The 21968-nt window shown below is 43.4% G+C and overlaps 2 protein-coding genes across 2 annotated transcripts in view; one reads left to right on the top strand and one right to left on the bottom strand.

Moving 5' to 3' along the window:
- The first annotated feature begins 873 nt into the window (after window positions 1–873).
- On the top strand, window positions 874–17492 carry mntb (MAX network transcriptional repressor b). The gene is made up of 6 exons (XM_028596198.1): window positions 874–1162; window positions 5903–6518; window positions 6617–6658; window positions 7045–7156; window positions 13069–13261; window positions 14302–17492. The coding sequence occupies exons 1-6, from the start codon at window positions 1090–1092 to the stop codon at window positions 15099–15101; spliced, it is 1836 nt and encodes a 611-aa protein (XP_028451999.1). The 5' UTR covers window positions 874–1089; the 3' UTR covers window positions 15102–17492.
- A 907-nt stretch (window positions 17493–18399) lies between these two features.
- LOC114566407 (septin-5) overlaps window positions 18400–21968 on the bottom strand; it is a 7225-nt gene continuing 3656 nt past the window's right edge. The window contains exons 5-12 of the mRNA XM_028594835.1: window positions 21620–21743; window positions 21257–21391; window positions 21039–21156; window positions 20822–20923; window positions 20369–20465; window positions 19979–20141; window positions 19363–19465; window positions 18400–19284 (exon numbers count right to left, since the gene is read on the bottom strand). Coding sequence (XP_028450636.1) covers window positions 19213–19284; window positions 19363–19465; window positions 19979–20141; window positions 20369–20465; window positions 20822–20923; window positions 21039–21156; window positions 21257–21391; window positions 21620–21743 — 914 coding nt within the window. The 3' untranslated portion in view covers window positions 18400–19212. The remainder of the gene's footprint in view (window positions 19285–19362; window positions 19466–19978; window positions 20142–20368; window positions 20466–20821; window positions 20924–21038; window positions 21157–21256; window positions 21392–21619; window positions 21744–21968) is intronic.

Raw genomic sequence — 21968 nt, 5'->3', positions numbered from 1 at the left:
CCGAAGGCAGCACGGAGCTGCGCCAAACAAAGCTGACAGAAGCACAGAGAAGTTAGGATACCCGTCTCGTCCAGTCGCAGTGCTGTAAACTGGCAGGTTTTAATGTTGCAGACTACTTATTCTTTAGTAGTTTAAGTATAAACATGTATTGTTATTGTGAATCTTTGGTTTAAACTAGCTTTCTAACAAACGCCCCCCAACGGCACCTCAACGCCCCCCTTTCCAAAATATGGCTTCCAACGCCCCCCATCATCTTCTGAACGCCCCCTGGGGGGCGGTACCGCCCCCGTTGAGAAACACTGCCATAGACTGTACAAATAAGCCTTAATCACTAGTAAACCCCGCCCTCGTCGTTTGATTGACAGCTCTGATCCCGAGACAGCAGGGTGGCCAGTCACGCTCTCGCCATGCAAATGAGGCGCGCAGGCCGGGCGGGTGCCCATGTGGACCAGCACCATGCCTTGTTGTTCTGAGCGCTGATTGGCTCGCTGTCGCCTGATTGTTCTTCATGCGCTGCGGGCCAGCGGCGGGGACGAAAACATGGAGGACCGGAAACAATGACGGGACTTCTCTTTCTCGATTCCCACAGGGATAAGCGAGTACACCGTGAGCCCGTTTTTCTCAGGATGTTTTAAACAGAGGTTGTGATCATTTTAATGTCTAAGTTGTTATTTAGGAGGGTTATTGGTTAACGGCTAACGACGGCGCGGAGTAGGAGTGAGTGATGCGTTCGCCGTGTTTTGTCGCAGGCCGTAGTAACAGGGCGGGGAAGGAATCCGGGAGGGGCGGGCCTTAACGAGAACACGACTCGCCTTGTTGTGTGTATTCCCGTGCTCGCATCGCCATCTTGTTGCAATCCTATTTTTTTTTTTTTTTTTTTTTTTACGTATGCGAGGATCTACTTTCTGTTTGGACGGATTGAAAATTTACCGTCTGCTTTCAGGAGAAGCACAGGCGACAATAAGCTCGGGCCTGCGGGTGTGAACCGTGCACACGGCGCTTCCTACCGGGACACTACCTACCCCCTCGGCCTTTTTTCCTCCTTCCGTCCCGGGCCACCGGGTCGCTTGCCGTCAGGGTTTACGCGCAATGAGCATCGATACACTTCTGGAGGCGGCCAGATATTTGGAATGGCAAGCCCAGCAACAACAGATCACACGTGGTGAGTTCAACAGCAGACTGGTGCATCGTGCTGAACGTACATGACACTAAAATACTGTGTGTGCGCTACATCCTAAACTGCCCTTTGAAAGACTGTATCCCGTTACTACGACAGAGCTTGCATTTTCAACGGACCCGCCTATAACGTGAACGGAAACGTTTGTAGTTTTTTGTTTATCGCCCGGTACATGCCAAAAAAGAGGCTGAAGTCACTGCAAACTATCGGCGATTTCCGAGCCGTCAATTGTTGCACATTTGTTTTCCTTTGATGCGGAAACGGTCAAAGTTGTTTTCCGAACTACTTGCGCTCTAGCTGTGTGTGTGTGCGCATTGTAACTCACACGTACATGTGTGTTCTTGTATGTGTGTGAGAGGCATAGCAGAAGAGTTTCTGTCAGTAACCGTGTTTGATTTATGTGTTAAATCTTTGTTGTGAAGTAACTGTAGATTGTGCAGTTTTTTACAGGATATACATCTTAAAGCTCTAATATATATTTTAAATCGGTTAAAATTAGGGATTGAAAATAGGAATTGGAATCAATAAATAGTTTCACATATCTGGTATCAAAGAACCCCTTCAGAATCGATTTGCCCCAGTTTTTTGTCCGTCGAGCACCGGTAGGGCGGTGGCGAGCAGAGGGTGCTCTTTACATAATACCCTGACGTTGCTCAGCTATCTTGTGAGACACTGGGGCGGGCCCTCACGCGCTCACCCTATCGATTTTTGTATCTGCGCGCGAGCATATATAGTATTTGTTTGTGATTTTCATATGTATTTGAAACCGATGAGTTGTCAATCGACATAATGATCTGTGACTTGGTAAAAGGGAGACAGAGGGCTGATTTTTGTGTTCCCCTCTGATGACGTGTCAGACAGATCAACCCCCTCCCCCAGCATACTTACCCTACCGCGTGCTAGGATCCGCCCACCACGACCACGTGCACATGTCCTCTACCCCCCTCCTGGATACAAACCTACGCGCAACCACACACGCACTCCTCTTCCCCGCCCTTCCCATTCAGTCTACTGACGAGAGAGAGAGAGAGAGAGAGAGAGAGAGAGAGAGAGAGAGAGAGAGAGAGAGAGAGAGAGAGAGAGAGAGAGAGAGAGAGAGAGAGAGAGAGAGAGAGAGAGAGAGAGAGAGAGAGAGAGAGAGAGAGAGAAGTAGGGCAGCCTCCCTGCTTACCCCCAGCAGCCTCTCTTAATGCAGAAGTTATGTCATTTTACGTTTTTCGTGCAATTTGGAGCATGGTGTGTGCATGGATTGTACCACAAAAGTCTGTTTGGCCCCTGTGTGGAATTTACCTTTTTTGTTATATTAGCAAACAAAGAAACAAAACTATTAAAGAAGGTGTTTTTGTACTGCATTTTGCTCCTAAATAACACCAGTGCATCTGTTAATCTAGGGGTGAGCAATATAGTTATTATGATATCACACATTTCCAAAATGGATGTATATCACCATATGGCACAAAATCTAAAGCAATGAACAATGTTCGTCTGTTATACAGTGGGGGAAATAAGTATTTGACCCCTTGCTGATTTTGCAGGTTTGCCCACTTACAAAGAATGCAAAAATCTACAATTTTAATCATATGTACATTCTAACAGTGAAAGACAGAATCCCAAAGAAAATTCCAGAAAATCACATCATATGAATTTATTAAAATTGATAACCATCTGATGAGGAAAAACAAGTATTTGACCCCCTGGACAAACAGCATGTTAATATTTTGTACAAAAGCCATTATTGGCCAGCACAGATGTCAAACGGTTTTTATAGTTGGTGACAAGGTTTGTGCACATTTCGGCAGGGATGTTGGCCCACTCCTCCCTGCAGACAGCCTCCAAATCATTCAGGTTCCGAGGTTGTCACCTGGCAACTCGAATTTTAAGCTCCCTCCAAAGATTTTCAATCGGATTCAGGTCTGGAGACTGGCTAGGCCACTCCAGAACCTTGATGTGCTTCTTCTTCAGCCACTCTTTTGTTGCTTTGGCGGTGTGCTTAGGGTCGTTGTTGTGCTGAAACACCCATCCTTGACCCATCTTCAGCTCTCTCACTGAGGGAAGGAGATGTCGGTCCAGAATTCCACGATACATGGCCCCGTCCATCCTCCCCTCAATACGATGGAGTTGTCCCGTCCCCTTGGCTGAAAAGCACCCCCAAAGCATGATGTTGCCACCACCATGCTTGACGGTGGGGATGGTGTTCTTTGGGTTGGACTCGGTGTTCTTTGCCCTCCTAACACGACGAGTTGAGTTGAGGCCAAAAAGTTCTATTTTGGTCTCATCTGACCACATCACCTTCTTCCAGGCCTCTTCTGAGTCGTCCAGGTGGTGAATGGCGAACTTCATGCGGGCCTGTACATGTTTCTTCTTGAGCAGGGGGACCTTGCGTGCGCTGCAGGATTTCAATCCATGACGGCGTAGTGTGTTACCAACCGTATCTTTTGTAATTGTGGTCCCAGCTGCCTTCAGTTGATTCATCAGTTCCCCCCTTGTGGTTTTGGGATGATTCCTCACCGTTCGCATGATCAGGGACACCCCACGAGGCAAGATCTTGTGTGGAGGCCCAGACCGAGGGAGGTTGGCGGTGGTGTGGTGCTTCTTCCATTTCCTGATAACTGCACCGACAGTTGATCTTTTCTCTCCAAGTTGCTTTCCGATTCTCTTGTAGCCCATCCCAGCCTTGTGCAGATCAACAATCTTGTCCCTGATGTCCGTGAGAAAGCTCTTTGGTCTTGCCCATGGTGGGGATGTTGGATGCTGGTTGTTTGGGTGTTGACAGGTGTCTTTTATACAGGTAACGAGGTGAGGCAGGTGTATTTGATGTAGATAATTGGTTCGGATTGGGGCTGTGTCTTAAAGAAAGACTAACTGGCTTGTAGGAGCCAGAATACTTGCTGTTTGTCCAGGGGGTCAAATACTTGTTTTTCCTCATCAGATGGTTATCAATTTTAATAAATTCATATGATGTGATTTTCTGGAATTTTCTTTGGGATTCTGTCTTTCACTGTTAGAATGTACATATGATTAAAATTGTAGATTTTTGCATTCTTTGTAAGTGGGCAAACCTGCAAAATCAGCAAGGGGTCAAATACTTATTTCCCCCACTGTACATGAGTGGAGACCAAACTGGTCATAATTGTAAAAGTGAAACTTTAATATCTGTTTTAGTTTCTGTTTCAGAAACTGGATAAAATAAATAGCTGGAATGATAGTTAGGGCTGCTACTAATTATGATTTTCTCAATTCAATGATAGTTTTTTCTGTAAAGTGTCAGAAAACAGTGAAGTATGTTTATCAAATTTCTTTTTAACAACAGTCCAAAAATATTCAACTGGCCATCAAATACAACAGAAATCCTCACACTGGAGAGTCTGAAACCACAGAATGACTGGCATTTTCAATAAACCAATCATCAAAATCGTTGCAAATTATGTTTTTGTCGAGTTAATCCACTAATCGTTTCAGTTTGAGATACTGTGATAATATCCCATGCAGGGGGTCCTACTTGGAACCAAGTGTAATGCTCACAAAGGAGGTATTAGAAGAGATGTGAACACACGTATAATCATGGAATAACATTGTTGCTCCGTCGTAGCACTGTTATTAGACTCTTGATTGTTGTCAAATCCCACAAATTAAAAAGATACGATTCCAGTAGTGCAGAGAATTTGTTTTGTTTTACATATTTAACTGTGCAGCATCAGGGGTTTGCAGTTTCATGTGAACAATAAATGAAAGTGTTACTTAATAGGCAGCCTGGTATGAGGAGTTCCTATTTTCTTTTTATAATGGTGGATGGCTGAGGTGTGTGTTGGCGTGCAGGTTTGAGGAATCCCTGGGATCTTCTGTTTCTAATGTTGCTGTTTCCATGGTAATGGAGGGCTTTCCACATTGCTTTGAGTCTGCCTGTTACAGTGTGCAAGACCTACTCACTCATATCGTTGAGTGGGTTGTATGTGCCTGTGTGTGTGCATCTGCATATTCAACATGAGCACAGCTCGGTAACATTCCCGTCCTACTATCTGATTTTTTTTTTATTTATTAATTCTTTGGCTTTTTGTTTGCAAATTCAACGATTTAGTTATACGTTGTCATGGTGCCAACTCTAGTTGACCCAGCAGTGGCTCGTTGACAACAGGCCTCTGCTGTTGGTCAGACGGCCTGAACCCATCATGCTCATCGCTGGAACGGTCCAGTCACAGCGCAGACAGAGGGGGGTTCTCTCCAGTCAGGAAACGGATGCAGACATGACTTCTATGATTATTTCCCCCTCTCCACGATCTCCCTCCCTGATTACATCATTCTTTGTGTGTGTGTGTGTGTGTTTGTGTGCGCGTAGTGTTGGGATGTTCACTAGACAAAGTGACATCCACTTTGACAAAGTGATCTCCAGCACACCAATGAAACGGCTAAGATTACCTTTCATCATTTGTTGGATGTTGGTAGATAAATTACAAGTTATTATTGATTTCTAAACTGCATGTAGAGTGTAGAGTGGTGTAGGGTATTCTGTGTGTGTCTGTCTGTGCATCATCATCATCATCATCTGTGTTGTCACGTACTGTATGGCAGGGCATGAAAGGCTGATTTAACCACTACAATTAGTCAATCATAAGTTTTTCTTAAATCTGAACTAAGGGCAGGTCGTCTCAGTGTTTAATGTGCAATGTGCGAACTTCTTTGTTGGTATCCATTATTTTTCCATTATTCGTCTTCTTTATCTGCCCACAGAAGAGGAGCAGCACAGAGAGAAGGAGCTCATCAACAGGGAGGCGGAGTTGAGGCGTGTGGAACTTGTGACCTCGTTGTCTCAACCAATCAGAGCCAACCATGTCACTTGGGGCGATGACACTCACCATCAACAGCTGCATCATCCTCTTGCCCCTCCGCCCCCTTCTCTCCCACCTCAGGTCCCTATTGCTGTCATCCCAATGGTCCCAGTTGTCACTGCGTCACCCTCTGTACCGCCCCTTCCGCTTACAACGCAGATTGCTGCAGCAGCAACGTCGCTGAATGGCTCACCACCAGCCAAGAACGCCTCCTCCCCCCCGCAGCAGCAGCAGCAGCAGCAGCAGCAGCAGCAGCAACAGCAACAGCAACAACAGCTGGCCTCTCCTCACCTGCTGTGCGCCTCCCAGATCAAGTTAGAAAGTAGTCCAGAGCTGATTAGTGCAAAGCCCACCCAATCACAGCCTCAGGTTCAGATTCAGTACTCAACCTCCATCAGCACGAATGGCTCTCAACATGCACTGGTTCACCATCAAGCTCCACCTTCATCTCAGCTGCGGCCTAATGGAGTAACGATGGAGGACCTGAGGGCGATGGAAGGGAAGAGGAGACCAGGAGGGTGGGTGTATGTGTGTGTGTGTGTGTGTGTGTGTTAAAGTTGATATAAAGTGTGGATGAGTTTTTGGTTGTATTTGATCATTTATTTTGTGTTTCCAGAGCGGGGACCAGAGAGGTGCATAATAAACTGGAGAAGAACAGGTTAGTCATAATAAACTTCTCGTTGTTGTAGTTGGTCTCAGTATAAATAAAGAAAGCAGCCCTGTTTTTTTTTTTTTTTTTTTTTTTTTAGCATGACCACCACACACAAAGTATTTTTTTTTTGTGTGTGTGTTTATCACATTTTTCCTGAAAGAGTTTCATCAGGCCAGATGTTGCATTTCCTCAACCTTTACAAAACCATTAAATCCTACTTAAGCATGCACAATTGCAGTCATTAGGTCTCTTTAAATGACCACAACTTGGTTAACCTCTCAAGCAAATGATCGACTTACTAGTAAATGGTGAATGTTCTCCAAGACAGTAAGCTAACAACAAACCATATCAAAAGTGTGACCCTTTCTCGTTTCTGACTCTTGGCCCTTCAGGCGAGCGCACCTCAAAGAGTGTTTTGAGACACTGAAGAAGAACGTTCCAAATGTTGACGAGAAGAAAACCTCCAACCTCAGTGTTCTCCGCAGCGCTTTGCGTTACATACAGGTAGAGTTTAAATACATTTTCTCAGCTATAAGTCTTAACATACTTGTGCGGCCCGACACAGTAGTTTGGGTACCCGCTTTTTGTTTTTTCAATCTTCTGTTTTCATCTTTCTCCGGTATTGGATTGATTGGTTCAGCTCTGGGAACAGCACATGCTTTGGTTCAGTGGAATTGATATACAATGCCTGTTTGTTAGCCATTTAGCCCCTTTTGTGTTGGTTAGTCCCTTTCACTATGATATGGCATCCGTCAAATATTGGTGAATCAGCCTATAAGAAAGTGGTGAATATATCTTATGTTTTATCCTATGTGTCTGTACAATGTAATGATTTTTTTTATTTATTGTTTTTACAGAACACAGTTTACTTTTCTTGAGAACATTAGTTTGCATTTTAAGCATTTTGGTGAGTGTTGTGTAACTGGAGTCATGTGTCACATCAATTAAATAACTAAATGATGAAGGAGTAACATTTTGGGGAAGTATTTGTAGTTAACATAGTGACATTGCATTACTGAGGGTGGTGTGGGGGAAGGAACCGTGCAGCCCGAAGAGCTGAGGTTTTTTTTTTCTACTAAAGTAGATGAGGGCGGGTTTCTGCACTGTGGCAGAAATGGATTACAGCCTGGAGCTAGATACGGTGCTTCCTTTTTTGTGGAGTAGAAGCTTCATGATTTCGAGTTCAGTGGAATATGCAATGGGGAGTCAGTGGAAAGGAGCTAAATTAGGCTGTGACATGGAAGAACTTGGAAAACTAGACTGGCTGCAAGATCTTGGGCCAGCGTTTCATGGAGAAGAACAGGGATTTGAGGCAATCTTTGACATGAGATGATGATGGTGAGGAACTCTATACGGCACAGCTTACTTTAAGTTTCAATGTTTTGAAAGAAAGTTACAGTGGACTGGTCACTCTATTTGTAAGCCACAAAAACAAATGCCAAAAATAGTATATTTAATGGTGGTAGCTGCTGGTGCTGAAACAGTCAGTCAATTAATCAATTAGTCGATAGACAGAAAGTAAATCAACAACAAATTTGATAACTGAGCATAAATGTCAAATATTCTGCAACAGCTACTCAAAAGAAAAGATTTACTGCTTCTTTCTATTATATATTACAGTATATATTGAATATTTGATTTGAAGATGCTCCTTTGGGTTCTGGGAATTTATGAAAGGCATTTTTCACTATTTTCTTTTTTTTTTTATAGACTCAAGTTTTTTTTCATTAATCAAAAAATGTAATCCGCAGAATAATCAACAAAATAATCACTTGTTGCAGTCCTAGTTGCAACACCGCTACCAGTAAATACTAACAGCATTTCCCTCAGCCTACTCTGTTGTGCAGATTGGTTAACATGGCAATATATACAATATTAAAAGGAATATCTTTTCTATATCAAGATATGGCTAGTATGGAAAATCACGTCAAACCTAAACTGAAATAGCTTTTTGTTCTAAGTAAAATTAACCTGGAATCTTAAATTTAAACAGCAGACCAACATTATATCAACATAATATGCTTCTACTGAAAGTCTATAACTATAATATTTCATTATTTTCCAGTTTACCAAGACAACCTAACACTGTTGCTACAATGCTTAGAAATGATACCTGAATGTCTAACCACTGCTCTGTATATTTCTCCACTTTCTCTAAACTATAATATATTCAGTAGGTTTTATATAGCCTGGCTCCGCCCTCCTACCTACTTAAGCTAAATTTTCATTTCCCTTCAGTACTCAGTCTGAGTTTGCGGTATATTCTTGGGTTTTCTGAGGCCAAATATTTGGCGGTCTAATCAGCGAACAGAGGGAGTGGCTGAGAACAATGACGTTGAGGATGTGCGCTACAAAGATGCAAGCGAAGCCATTCGGTCCGTTGTGGCAACGCTGCCGAATATCCAGAAGTTAAAGCCTGAGCAAGAACAATCTTTGCTGAGTTCTGTTGGTGGCCATGATGTTGTGGCCCTCCTCCCCATGGGGTTCGGGAAAAGTTAGATTTTCCAGCTTGCTCCGTTAGTGGTGAAGGAGTTGGCTAAGGCTAACGCTAGCGATGCTAATGCTAAATATAAGCCAATAGTTGTCGGCCTCCCCTCTTGTTGCACATGGGCATGACATACATCACGACCAAACGTTAGTGATTGGTTATGGCAGATCCAGAGTGGCTCTGGGCAGATCCAATAGTTTTTAACTTCAACAGAGTACCCGCCTTCAAGGAAGTAAACACTTGTCAATGGAGAGAGGCCAGACTCTCTGTACACATGACATGGACCAGAGTCTGGTAGGACCAGGCTATGTTTTATTGACCCAATCACAATGTTTCCGGGTAGAAAACAACTGCACATATCTCATACATCTCATTCATCTAAAATGCATGTTTGATTGTTTTATATTTCAACTCTTTCACTAAACTTAGGTTGGAGATCTAATTTAACTGTTGGGCCACAGACTTAAGAAAATGACACCACCCAAACTAACAGTTAGTCCAACCGGCGGTGAGATGTTGCTGTTCGTAACGCTAGATTTGGTTAATCAAAGCAACACCGTACAGACACAAAACGGAACAGAAATGTCAGAAAGGTCGGACCATCGTGTTTAACTATATATCTTTTAAATGTTACAGTTACGGCTAAAAATTACAACAAAAATAAATAAGTTGGCAATATTTCACATATCTCCACAATTCAAATCAACGGTCATTTGTCTAGCCGGATGTTTGTGTTATTGCAACGTCATGGTGTTTCGGTCTATTGTAGAAGAGTGACCCCCCACCATCTCTCTCGGTGGCTCTTCTCGTGTAAACCTCAATCTCTCTCCCTGAGCCATGTGAGATCTGAGCACATGGCTAGCGCAAGCCTGGTGACGTCACCAGAGCTCACCCACTCCGATCTGCTCTGCACCTCTCTCCTGCTGAGAGACAGTGATAGGTACCGGGTGACACAGTGTTTCCATGGTTATAACAGTTGAATAGGTGCAGATTTGCAACAGCTGTTTAAGATTTTCTTTGCCTTTTTAACCCCTGTCTTTCTCCACCTCTTCTCTTCATCTCTGTCCATCTCGTCCTGCGTCTCTCTGCTGTCCTATTGGTATCCATAGCAACAGCTGGCAGGTGGCCAGGGGTGTGTGTGTGTGTGTGTGTGTGTGTGTGTGTGTGTGTGTGTGTGTGTGTGTGTGTGTGTGTGTGTGTGTGTGTGTGTGTGTGTGTGTGTGTGTGTGTGTGTGTGTGTGTGTGTGTGTGTGTGTGTGTGTGTGTGTGTGTGTGTGTGTGTGTGTGTGTGTGTGTGTGTGTGTGTGTGTTAAAGGCTAAACCTATCAAATTCTGGTTATATTGGTCTTTTTGTCACCTCTTTTCTTAGAGAGGGCGTCTTGAAAGAGAAAGGATAAAGGAGGCATAGATGAAGCGGAGGAGGAGGAGGGGGCGAGGGTGTCGAGGGAGCGATGGATGCAGGAGTAGAAGGAGAGGGGGTGTGGGATGGAAGTGTAGAGGAGGAGGGGTTTGGGGTTGGGAGTGCTCTGAAGCACACGACCGGCAACCGTCCAGTCACATCGCCCCATATATGTAATTACCTCCATGCTTCACCCAATTAGGTAGCTCCTTATGTTTTTTACAAACTGCTGCTCAAGCATCACAGATGAGGTTGCCAAGGAAACTGCTATGGGTGACAGCTGTTTCCTTGGTGATTTGGTGCAGGCCTAATGGTGTCTGGGTTTGAAGACCTTGTAGTGATGTTCACGGATGCCACGAGCATTTGTAGTTCCTCTGTGGCCAACTTGAGCTAGGAAATGTCTGTGTTTCAAAGGATATCTGTCGTCTGTGTGACCGTATGTGTGTCAGTAGTGTGATGCTTTGTCTCCGAAGTATTTAAGAGGGAGTATATTCAGTGATTGTGCATATGCAGCAGACCTACAATAGATGTTATAGTCAGATATGAAATAAAAGATATGAAGCAACTGGAATAACTTTTCTAGTAAAGACAGAAATGAACAGAAACGTGACACGGTCTTGATCTGATTTGCTGTCAGTCATTCCCAAATCCACTGTCTCTTCATGAACTCTAAAAGGGAAATGGGAAAAGGCTGCATGTGTGGAAGCACATGGGGGAAGCACATGGGGGGAGGGGTTGGATAAGAGATGTTGAGCTGTTATAAAATGACAAAGTTTACCAGGTCTGGACTGGTAGCTGTTGCAAAGAGGGCTGTAAATTTTGATGGGAGCTGGCCTGCGTGTGAAGCAGTCACATGCCTGCAGAGAGTAAACAGCTTTGCTCACTGAAGCGAGTGTCCTGTAGTTGGATCATATGTCCCCATGCTCTCATTTTATGTCCTCTCTCTTGTATTTCCATCCTTATCTTCCCTTTTATTTGATGCCCCAGTAGGACAGGTAACAGTTTTCTACTAGGTCTTTTTTTCAGAATGTATTCCAACTGTTGAACAAGTCAGCTGGATATTTAGTTTCCAGTAATGTAATGTAATGACATAACCAGCTGCCAACAGCAAAAACTTACAGCATTTGAGTGGTTTTTGTTTCTGGTTTACCAGCATAATCCCTTAGTCCCTTTCTTTCCCACCTCTCAACCCATTTTCCTCTTGTACCTCCCTTCTCTCTCCCCTTTCCCTCACTCCTCCCTAGTAATCTGTAAAATGTCCTTAACCTGTCATACTGTTTGGTGTTCATGCGTCAGCTGACCCACACAGAAACTAGGTCAAAGAGACGGCATGGCGAGGCTGGAACAGCTCTATCTAAATCTTTCAGTTTAGTTTTTTTTTCTTCCCTTTTGTGTCTCCTGCTGTGTTTTGTCTTCCTTGTTTCATTTGTAAATCTACAAACATGCATGCAGCTCAACACATGACAGTGCTGTGCTCTTGTGTGACTGTAATCTTTAGGCTGCAGTAATCCATCGACATCAGAATTGTTGGGATGACGATGAACTGAATGAAAGAATGATTGGTGGAAATGGCAGGACGTTTACTCCCACATTGACCCTGTTGTCTCAAAAAACAAGCATGATATCCAGGAAACGGGAGGAGCTTAAGCAGATGACACCAACAAAAGCAATGTGAACATGCTTGAATTTGCATGTGTGCCTTCCTGTTGGTGTATGAAACTGAGCGAGCATGAGGAACATTGTGATTCAGGATTGTGCAAGCAGGGAGAAATGTGGGAGTGGCCAAGACTGCACAGAGAAAGAAAGTTGGTCTTAATTCCCTTTTCTGTTGCAATGCCAGAGCCTGTACATAAGGTCTATTCTAGTGGTGATAATGGCCTCAGACAGAACAAGTTCTTTGTTTCTGTTTTCCGCTGTTTTTTTTAAAAGTATATTTTATTTCCCTGTTTCCCCTGTTTTGTGATCTGCCCCGGTTTCCTTGTTAATTTGCTGTTGCTGTTGAGTTAACTATTATTGCAAACTCACAATAATATTTAAACACTTCCTCCATCAGTTTCATATTAACACATTAACACCCAGTATTTCAGAAGGTATTCCTCTACTTCCCTCAAAAAGCTTTTATTGAAAATTTCTGCAACCTTGTTTAACAGCAGATAAACACAGAAGGAACAAACAACAACAAAGCATTATTGATCAGAACTACTTACCTAAATGAGGACAGTATTTATTGTTAAAGAGAAACTCAGAGCGACCAAGGTTGACGGTTGAATGACTGAATGAACGTAACTTGCATGATAATGTGAACCATTGTTACATATAATCTTTTCCACATTTGTTTTCTGGCCTTTATTTGTTTATGCAGATTGGACCTCAGCTTAATACAGACATTTCTTTGATAATTGATCCAGTACATTTGCCAACCACGTACCATTCACAAATCCTTATACCGTGATTGTGTATTAGAAGTGTTTTCCAGTATTTTTTAGATGTACTAGTGATCTATTCTGATGTCTTTGTCTCCCCTGGAAGACTCTGAAGCGTAAGGAGAAGGAGTATGAGCACGAGATGGAGCGTTTGGCCAGAGAGAAAATCGCAACGCAGCAGCGGCTGACCGAGCTGAAGAACGAGCTCAGCCAGTGCATGGATGTTATCGAGATCGACAGAGTCCTCCGACAAACTATGCAGCCGGAGGACGACCAGGTCTCCACCTCCACCGCCTCAGGTACAGGGATGAGATGCAACAACTCGCAGACATACATGCATATCTGCTACTCTTCTACAGAACTAATCACAAGAAGTGTAATAGCAGCTTTTTTTTAGTGGAAGGGCAGGCATGGGAGAGTAGATAGGTTGAATTTCAGTTTACCTCTTGACTGTTTCTCAGTGGACATTATATTTATGTGTGTGTGGTGGGGCTTGACATTAAAAAGTGGTGCAAGGGTGTAAAAGAGTAATTGAAAGTGGTTTGGAGTGCGTGCTCGCGTGTCAAGCAGTCAGCAGCTGGCCCCCGGTGACGAGAAGCGGAGCACACAGAGCAAAAAGCTGTTGTCCTGCTGCGCACGGTCTCTATCAATGTTAACAAGCACATTGTCGGCTCTCTTTTCTCAGCGTTAAGCTGTTATGTGAGAGACGCTGTTCACGCTGTTTGTTTTGGGGTGCGTACCTACTACGCAGGAGGTGGCGGTACGCAGTAAAAACTTAGGGTACTCATGTGGACAACCCAACTGGCATCTTACCTTTTTGGGCTCATCTTTTACTATTTTAAAGTGCTCCCACACTTTAGATTTTCTTTTCCCAGACATTCTCAGTTAAAGATTGAAATCCCTGCCGCCAAGATGCTCCTCCGTCGGTCACGGATCATGGAGCGGTTGGATTTATTCACGCACTTTAAAAAGATTTATGTTTTAAAAGTTTCTTTCTTTTCACATTTTTATTTATTTACAGCATTATATGTTGATATGTATATCATAATAGGCTTTATATTAACTTATTGGGAGAAAACCGGTAGTTCTTTGTAAAATCTGACATTGAGCACCCCCATGTAGCCAAAATGGCATGATCCTCATTTTATAACGCTGCTGCGAAGATTCGACTCTGAGATTGGCAGTTGAATATTCAGATAATATGGGACGTAGAAATAAGCGCATTGAATATTCGACTGTTCGGGGTCACCCCTAGCGCACGCACACACAGAGTTCATACACGTGGCACTGTTTCTTGGATCGTACCATGATGACTAACCGTTTCCTCTCTGCTCTACAGAAGGAGAGGACAACTTTGAGCAGGACATTGATGAGGATTTCCCCGCTCCTCCTGCTCCCACGTCCCTCCCCAAACCAACACCTCCCATCTTACACGCCCAGCCGCTCCTCACCTCTCACCTGTCAATCCAGCATGCCACCCTGCCTCTTTCTGGAGTCCTGACCACGCCCTCCCCCTCCGCTACCCATCAAGCCATCGCGCCTGCTCCGGCCCCAGGTCTGCTGCCCGCCCATCCCATTCAGCCCCCGGCAATGCAGGTCCAGCCCACCGTCATCGCTCATGCCGCCGTCTCCCACCCTTCAGTCATCCAGGCTGTCAACCACGGCCTGCCAGCAAATCACAAGCACCTAATGCACATCGCCCCGTCACCTGGCCCCATCTCCTCCATCCCTCAGCCAATCGCAGCAGCACCCGCTGCCGCCACGCACCAGTCGCTAGCTGCCCAGCCGATCGGACACATCACCGTTCACCCGGTGGCTCACCTGGGAGGTCCCCTGCCATCCCACCTCCCGACTCTCTACCCCCAGGGCGTGTCTGTCTCCCAGTCCACCATGGTGGGCCACATCACTCACACCTTCACCCATCACACCCTACCGCACGTCCAGGCTAATCCTCAAGTTAACACTAATGGAGCCCAGGTGACCAGCGCAGCCGTGATCAGCCAGGGGAGCCCGTCGCTAGGGAAACCGACAGCAGTTCTGGCCCCCCACCCGCAGCTGGTTGGACAGGCTGCCGTCCTCAACCCTGTCACCATGGTTACAGTCCCAACCTTTCCTGTCAGCACACTCAAACTTGCCTGAAGGAATGAAAAAAAAAAAAAAAAAAAAAGGGGTGGGACTGATGGAAGTTAGTTGAAGGAGAGGAAGATTCAGAACCTCCTGGAGGAGTTTTCACACTCCTATCAATAATCAATAGCAGAGAATCTTTGAGAGACAAAATCAACTTTTTTGGACAACTTGTGACAACCGAGATATTTCGGTCACAGCTCTGTTAGTTTGTGAACACTGACATTGAAGCGGAGTCCGTGGATCAGGCCATTGTTTGTGAAAATAAGACTGTGACATTTGTCTGTGCTGCAAAGACAGGAACTCTGTTTTACCTTCCTTCCTTGCCTTCTTCTCTCCTTTCTTTCCTTCCTCCTCCCCTTCCTTTACAACCAAAAGCACTAACATAATAAGCTCAGTTCACACTCAGGCATCAAGGATTTACCTTAACTATTCATTCACTCATTGAGGGAAAATGCAGGAGAGAGAGTTGTTTGTCGTTAGACTGTTGCCAAGGCAATATAGTGTGTGCCCGTATTTGTATTTATATCATGATGTCACGTGGGACATATTGGTGGAATGATGTCACTGATGTGTTTGAGAGCAGGAGGAGGGAGCTCGGAAACTCACTGATCCGAATGAATTACAGACAGGTGTGATCAGGTGGGGAGTAGACAACATTGCATTGTCTTCTTAATTTCTGATGCATTTCTTTACTTTTTGACGTCGGGAAAAGTAGTTCCCAGACAGGAAAGTTACTAATTTATATTGCCTCTAAAAAAACAACAAATCCTTTGCTTTTGCCTCCGATCTTGCTCCATGAACTTACCGTTGAGCCCTCTCCGTCTTCCTCCAAATGAAGGTTGCTCACCACTGCACTTGGCACCAAACACCTTGCAAATAGTTTAAGAAAAATAATGGACAGTGCAATAATAAAACCAGATCCAATCTGCACGACAAAAAGAAGGAAAAACAAACAACCTCGTTGCCCCATTCAACAGTGAAGTTATTTTATCCACCACCCCTTATGGCTTTCTTTTTGGAGGGCGAGGTTTGCTCAACATACAGACGCAGCCGTTTTTACTGGCTTTGTGGAGAAGTCCAGAGACAACTTGACCTTTGCCTGTTGGTCACTGGAGATTGTATTTCCTTGTAGGAAGTTCACCAAACTACAGATTTCAAGGTCGAGCAACAAGTTTGAGATAAGCAGTCCGAAAGAAAAGACTTAAAAGTACCATTGGAAAACCAAGTTAGGATTAGAAAATGTTGAAAAAGTAATTCATGCAGTCAGTTAAATGTATAAAGGTGGTGCACTCCACTTGTGATGTGATTAACTGCCCCACAGTGAAAGGCTTGGCCAGAATTAAATGTCATGTTTTCAAACCAGTCAAGGCCAGTTATGGACTGTTTGGACATCATGCTGAACACAAATCTACATTATCGCAAATGCCTGATATTTGGGTGGTGAATTTAATGTCAAAGACAGAAAAGATCCCGTACAACTGCTCTCAAAACATTGTGTGACAGGTTTTTCTCTGTAGGGCTACGCAGGTTTTCATCCTCTTCACTCTGATGCAACAGCTCCCTCTGCTGCCTCATCCCAGAACTCATACTGATGTTACACACACACACACACACACACACACACAGCACTTGGGCACGACACAAACTTCCACAGGCTTTTCAAACGGTGATAGACATGTTGAGTGTAGTTCACTTTTGACCCTTAAAACAAGAAAACACTCCTGACTTACTTCTTCTGCTGCATCATATTACATACAGTGTGGGACTTTGGTCACGTGAGATACTCTTAACTGCCGAAAAGATTGTGAGATGTGGATGAAAGCTCAAGAAAAGCTAGTAAGTGGATCTTGAGTTAAGATTATTTTTTTGTCCAACTAGGAGAGATACATTTGTTTCAATTAAAGGTTTTGAAAAGTTTGGATATAGCACAAAATATTAAGAAGACGGGCGAAAGTATTGTTTAGGCCTAAGATCAGTTTACATTTTATTGCAGTTTTGTGAAGAATAATTTGGCAGCGACGTGACCTTTTTCCAAAAACAAACCATATTGAACACCATGCCAAATCCTCTGCTCCAGTGAAGAAAAGTCAGTTTCAAAATGGAAAATGTGTTGACACCCACTATTCTCTGTGTGTATGTCTATGTATGTTTATGTGAACACATTTAAAACATTTATGGCTTCACAGCCTTCTTGCCAGCCTATACATGTCATACCATGAAATCTTCCATCAGTGTATGTGTATGTAGTCAATGTTGCGTGGATCTGCTCCTCGCCTCTTCTGCTGTTTATGTTATGTCTGTATATGTGACTGTATTCAATATGTTTTATATTCTGTACTATAGTTAATCCTACTGTACCTGTAGCGTGTGTGTGTGTGTGTGTGTGTGTGTGTGTGTGTGTGTGTGTGTGTGTGTGTGTGTGTGTGTGTGTGTGTGTGTGTGTGTGTGTGTGTGTGTGTGTGTGTGTGTGTGTGTGTGTGTGTGTGTGTGTGTGTGTGTGTGTGTGTGTGTGTGTGTGTGTGTGTGTGTGTGTGTGTGAAGCAAGCTATTTTTTTTACACAGAGGTGATTTATGGTATGAGCCTGTTTGGGTGCTATCATGTGTGCCTATACTCAGTTTTGCTGAACACTGTGACAACTCTGGCAAAACACGAACACATTGAGCAAATGGAAGAGACAAGGATTTACTGTCATGATTGTTTTTTTTTTTTGTTTTTAAATGTTTTTAAGTTTTCCATTTTGTGAGTTGGACTGAGACATGGAGTGGAAAAAGTAAAAAAAAAAAGAAAAATGTTGCTCTTTTCTTGATAACCTAATGTCTAATATTCAATTTGAGTTTTGTAATATTTGTATGTACGAATGAAAGTTTTTGTGATCGTATGCACGTTTTGGCATATGAGTGTATGTATCTTAAAATTTGAAATGCTCGTTTCTTTTTGGTTTTGTTTTGCATGTAGATTGCCGTTTAGTTTCTTTTGTTTTTCTGTTTCTTTTTGGGACCATGTACAATACTGTATAACGTGGGCAGGATCTTGGACCTCATGCTACATTGATATTATATATGAATATAAAAACAAGTTTTCCCTATGGAGAAAGTTTTAAGTTATATATCGCCTGTAAACTTTGGGCTGCCTTTTAGATCTAACTGTCCACTGTTTAAGATAACAATGATGATAATGGATAAAACATATTAATGATGAAGAATTATGCTGATGAAATAATAAAGATTCTTAATAAATCTTATTACATTTACAACACATCTTGCTCCTGTATTTATTGGTCTTCTGTAGAGAAACAGACTGCATATACACTGCAGTTAGAAAGCTTTTTTATTGATATTTTTCACTATATTGTCCTTACGAAACCGCAAAATTAAAGATTAAAAATACATAAAAATAAAAACAGTTGAATCACAAGTAATAAGACATGAAAAATGTAAACCCAACTTTAACCTCACTACAATGAGCCCTAAATGACTGTTACATCCTTATCAAGGTTACTAATCAAGGAGCTGTTCTGAAACTCATTAATAAAACTAATGGAATAAAAGTAGTTAATTGTAGAAGCAGAGTAACTCTGGCTTCGGATGAAGTAATGAGCCAGTGTGACCTGCTGAAGTGCTCTTGAACACAACACCTTGTCTGTGACGGCTTAAGGCTGGTACATGCATTCCCTGGCAGACGTGGGAGTTTGCGTGGCTGCGTCTTTTATACGTGTACAGAGTTTGAGTGTAAAGTTCACTTGTTTCTTTCGTTTGCTGTTCCAATCAGCCTTCTGACAGGAGTTGGATCAGCCAATCGGCTCACTTGACACCTGGGTCTGCATTGTGAAAATTTGGGAGTGATTGCCCCTTTGCAAGCATGAGCAACTTGCAATTATCCTCAACACCGTTCTCTGCGTAGACCCACAGAAACGGGTATGTGTATCCTCAGAGAACCATGATTCCAGCCTCACTCCCACAAGTTGTCCTCGGGAACAGCAATCAGACAAGGGCCTTAATGTTGCTACTTTCCTTTTCATACAAGTTCCATCTCTTTTTGCTTGTCATTCATAATAAAGGGGGCATCCTCTGTCTTCCTGGGCACTCCTTGTATTTACTCCTCTTCCAGGGAATTATGGGAGAATCAGAAACCACCTCTTTGGCTGTGCTGCATGTGCTCGTGAACCCTCTCCAGCACCTCCTGCATCCTCCTTAGCTACAGAGGGGAATAAATGAATTGGTGAAAACCTCTGTAACCGAGTGAAAGAAGAATGAGCCGGTAAAAGAAACGTACCTCTTCGTCTTTCTCAAAGATGAGTCTTTCGGTCTCGGTGTCGGCGACAGCCAGCGGCAGAGGAAAATCTGCCTCGCTCTGCTCTAGATGCTTCTCACGCAAACTAAAACCCATGTTCACACCCACACACACACAAAGAAGAAAACAACCTCCGTGAGCATCTTTCTCGTCACACAAAATATCAGTGTGCACATGTGCTGCATGGAATTATTGTTCTTTTTTTTATGAAGATTATTTTTGTTCATTTTTTTATGGCCTTTAATTGATAGGATAGCTTGAAGACAGGAAAGGGGAGAGACATGCAGCTTAGGGCAGCAGGTCAGATTTGAACCCTGGCCGCTGGCAAGGACTCAGCCTACAAGGGGCCCACACTCTACTGGGCGAGCTAGTGGTCGCCCCTTATTGTTCCTTTTCATTTTTAAGAGCCTATATTGTATTAAAAATGACATGAAAACAAATCCCTCCCCCTCCCCCCCCCGAAGTAACAATGTTAAGAGGTACGTGTGTGAGTGTATGTGACACTGTAAATAAAAATCAAGACTTGTGTTAAACTTATGGGAATGACAAATAAGCTACAACAGAGAGAATGTTAGTGATACATCAACCAATCAATGACCTGCGTTTCCTCTTCTGCACCACCATGCGCGTCATATTTTGTATGCACTGGGCTCTGTAGTTCTCATAATGCGTCTCCCCCGTCACGTCCTTCAGATCCTGCATGTGCGTCCTCATCAGCATGTTCCTCAGCAGCAGGAAGTCAGAGTGAGCCGGGTTCTCCACTGACCATGCAACGACATGTTACTGGATCAGACTGGCTGTTCTTTGTTATCAAATAGAACAAAAGTAATGTATACAACTGATACAAAATCATGGTGCCACCCAAAATACCACCCAAGTAAAAATGCCCAAAGCCACTGTGAAAGCTAACTAAAAGAAAAGTGAAATTGCAAATAAATCTGGAGAAATTTAAACTTACAACTAGCGAGTGTGTGTTTGTGTGTAATACCTTCTACTAAACCCCAGGGATAGACACGACCCCTGAACTTGTGGCCTTCACTCTCCACCTGAACATTACTCCCAATTACTGCAAACGGGATGCTGTCCTGCAGAGAAAAGCAAAAACAATAAACTGTCAGTCTTAAAGGGATACGCCACCGTTTGTTGAAATGCTGCCTGCATTGTTTTAGTCCGGTGCAACACCGGCAGCGCCGCAGCTAGCTAGCTTAGCATAGTGAATGGAATCCTATGTTGCCAGTTAGCATGTTGTGAGTAAAAGTGAGCCAACAAAAGACAAAAAAACAACCTAATTATTTGCACTGAGACAAAAAATGCGTTGGCCCACCTATCTACAGCTAGGGGAGACCGTGATAAGCGCTATTTCAACAAACGGTGGCGTATTCCTTTAACATGGATGAGGCGGTACATTTCAACCATGAGAAAGTAGAGTCAACCGACGAACCTTGAGTATCTGGTCCTGTTTTTTAAAGTCTTCGTCCTCATCTGAATCACACTCAGGGAACTGGTAGATGTTGATCCCATACTGCTTGATCTCCTCTCTGATCTAGAGTACATGAACACATTAGAACACAAATGTTTGAGAGAAACACAGAAATAAAAATAAAACTTCTCCTCAATACCTGAACTCTCCCTGAATGCGTGTGTTTACGATCTCATACCTTCATCTTCTTTCTGTAGACCTCTGCTTGTGTCAGGCTGTCAGCTTTGGCCACGACAGGAACTATGTTGACTTTTTCATGCAAGGCCTTCATACACGCCACATCCAGAGGTTGAAGACTGATGGGAGAAAAACACACATGAGTGTGTGTAAGTGCACACATGCAGGAACATGGCCAAAAAAAAAAAGACAAAGTAAAACATGTTGTCAGTACAGTACCCATGGCCAAATGGAGAGATAAAGTAGAGGCAGCAGTGGACTCTGTTGTCCTGGATGTTCCTTCTGTTCAAGCCGCTTTCATCTCTGAAGTACTGTTCAAACTGCTGGTCGATGTAGTCTTCTATTGGCTTCCAGCTGATGCAAATATACAATCTCTGTGAGTAAAACAACAACCCTGGCAGATAACTGACAGTTTATGAAGTGAGCTACTTCAAAATAAAACTGTATTCTATGTGCTTGTGGTGCCCTGAGTTGAAGTCTGATTCATGGCCTTGCAGCCTGTCTATACTCTAACTTTCAACCATGTCCAACAGAGCAGCAGTGCCACCAAAACACGCTGCAGGGGCACGCTGATGACCTCACCTTTCTGTGTTGTCGACAGCGTCTCCGAACCCTGGCGTGTCTATGATGGTGAGCCTCAATTTGATTCCTTTCTCTTCAATGCTAATTGTGTGTTTGACGATGTCGACTGTTTGATTGATCTGTTCTGCAGACACGTACAAGTGCAAAGTAACTAAATGTACACAGGCAACAAGTTAACAGTGTGTACAAACATGTACAAGAACACACAAATCTCAGGGTCAGAAACGAATAGCAGCATCAAAATTTGAACAAGAAAAATGCTAATAATGTCATTTTTTTCTACATAGACCATTCAATTGCATAGTCTAGTTAAACCCACTTTCCTACTCCATTTACATGGGCCATATAA

This window comes from Perca flavescens, chromosome 13 (assembly GCF_004354835.1).
Source record: "Perca flavescens isolate YP-PL-M2 chromosome 13, PFLA_1.0, whole genome shotgun sequence".
NCBI classification, from domain to species: Eukaryota; Metazoa; Chordata; class Actinopteri; order Perciformes; family Percidae; genus Perca; species Perca flavescens.
This window is presented reverse-complemented; position numbering and strand designations above follow the sequence as displayed.

Excerpts from the sequence above, each read along its gene's own strand:
- mntb (XM_028596198.1), top strand. The coding sequence starts at position 1,090 with ATGAGCATCGATACACTTCTGGAGGCGGCCAGATATTTGGAATGGCAA. Across the intron at positions 7,157-13,068 it reads GCGCTTTGCGTTACATACAG|ACTCTGAAGCGTAAGGAGAA; the intron begins GTAGAGTTTAAA and ends CTCCCCTGGAAG. Across the intron at positions 13,262-14,301 it reads CTCCACCTCCACCGCCTCAG|AAGGAGAGGACAACTTTGAG; the intron begins GTACAGGGATGA and ends TCTGCTCTACAG.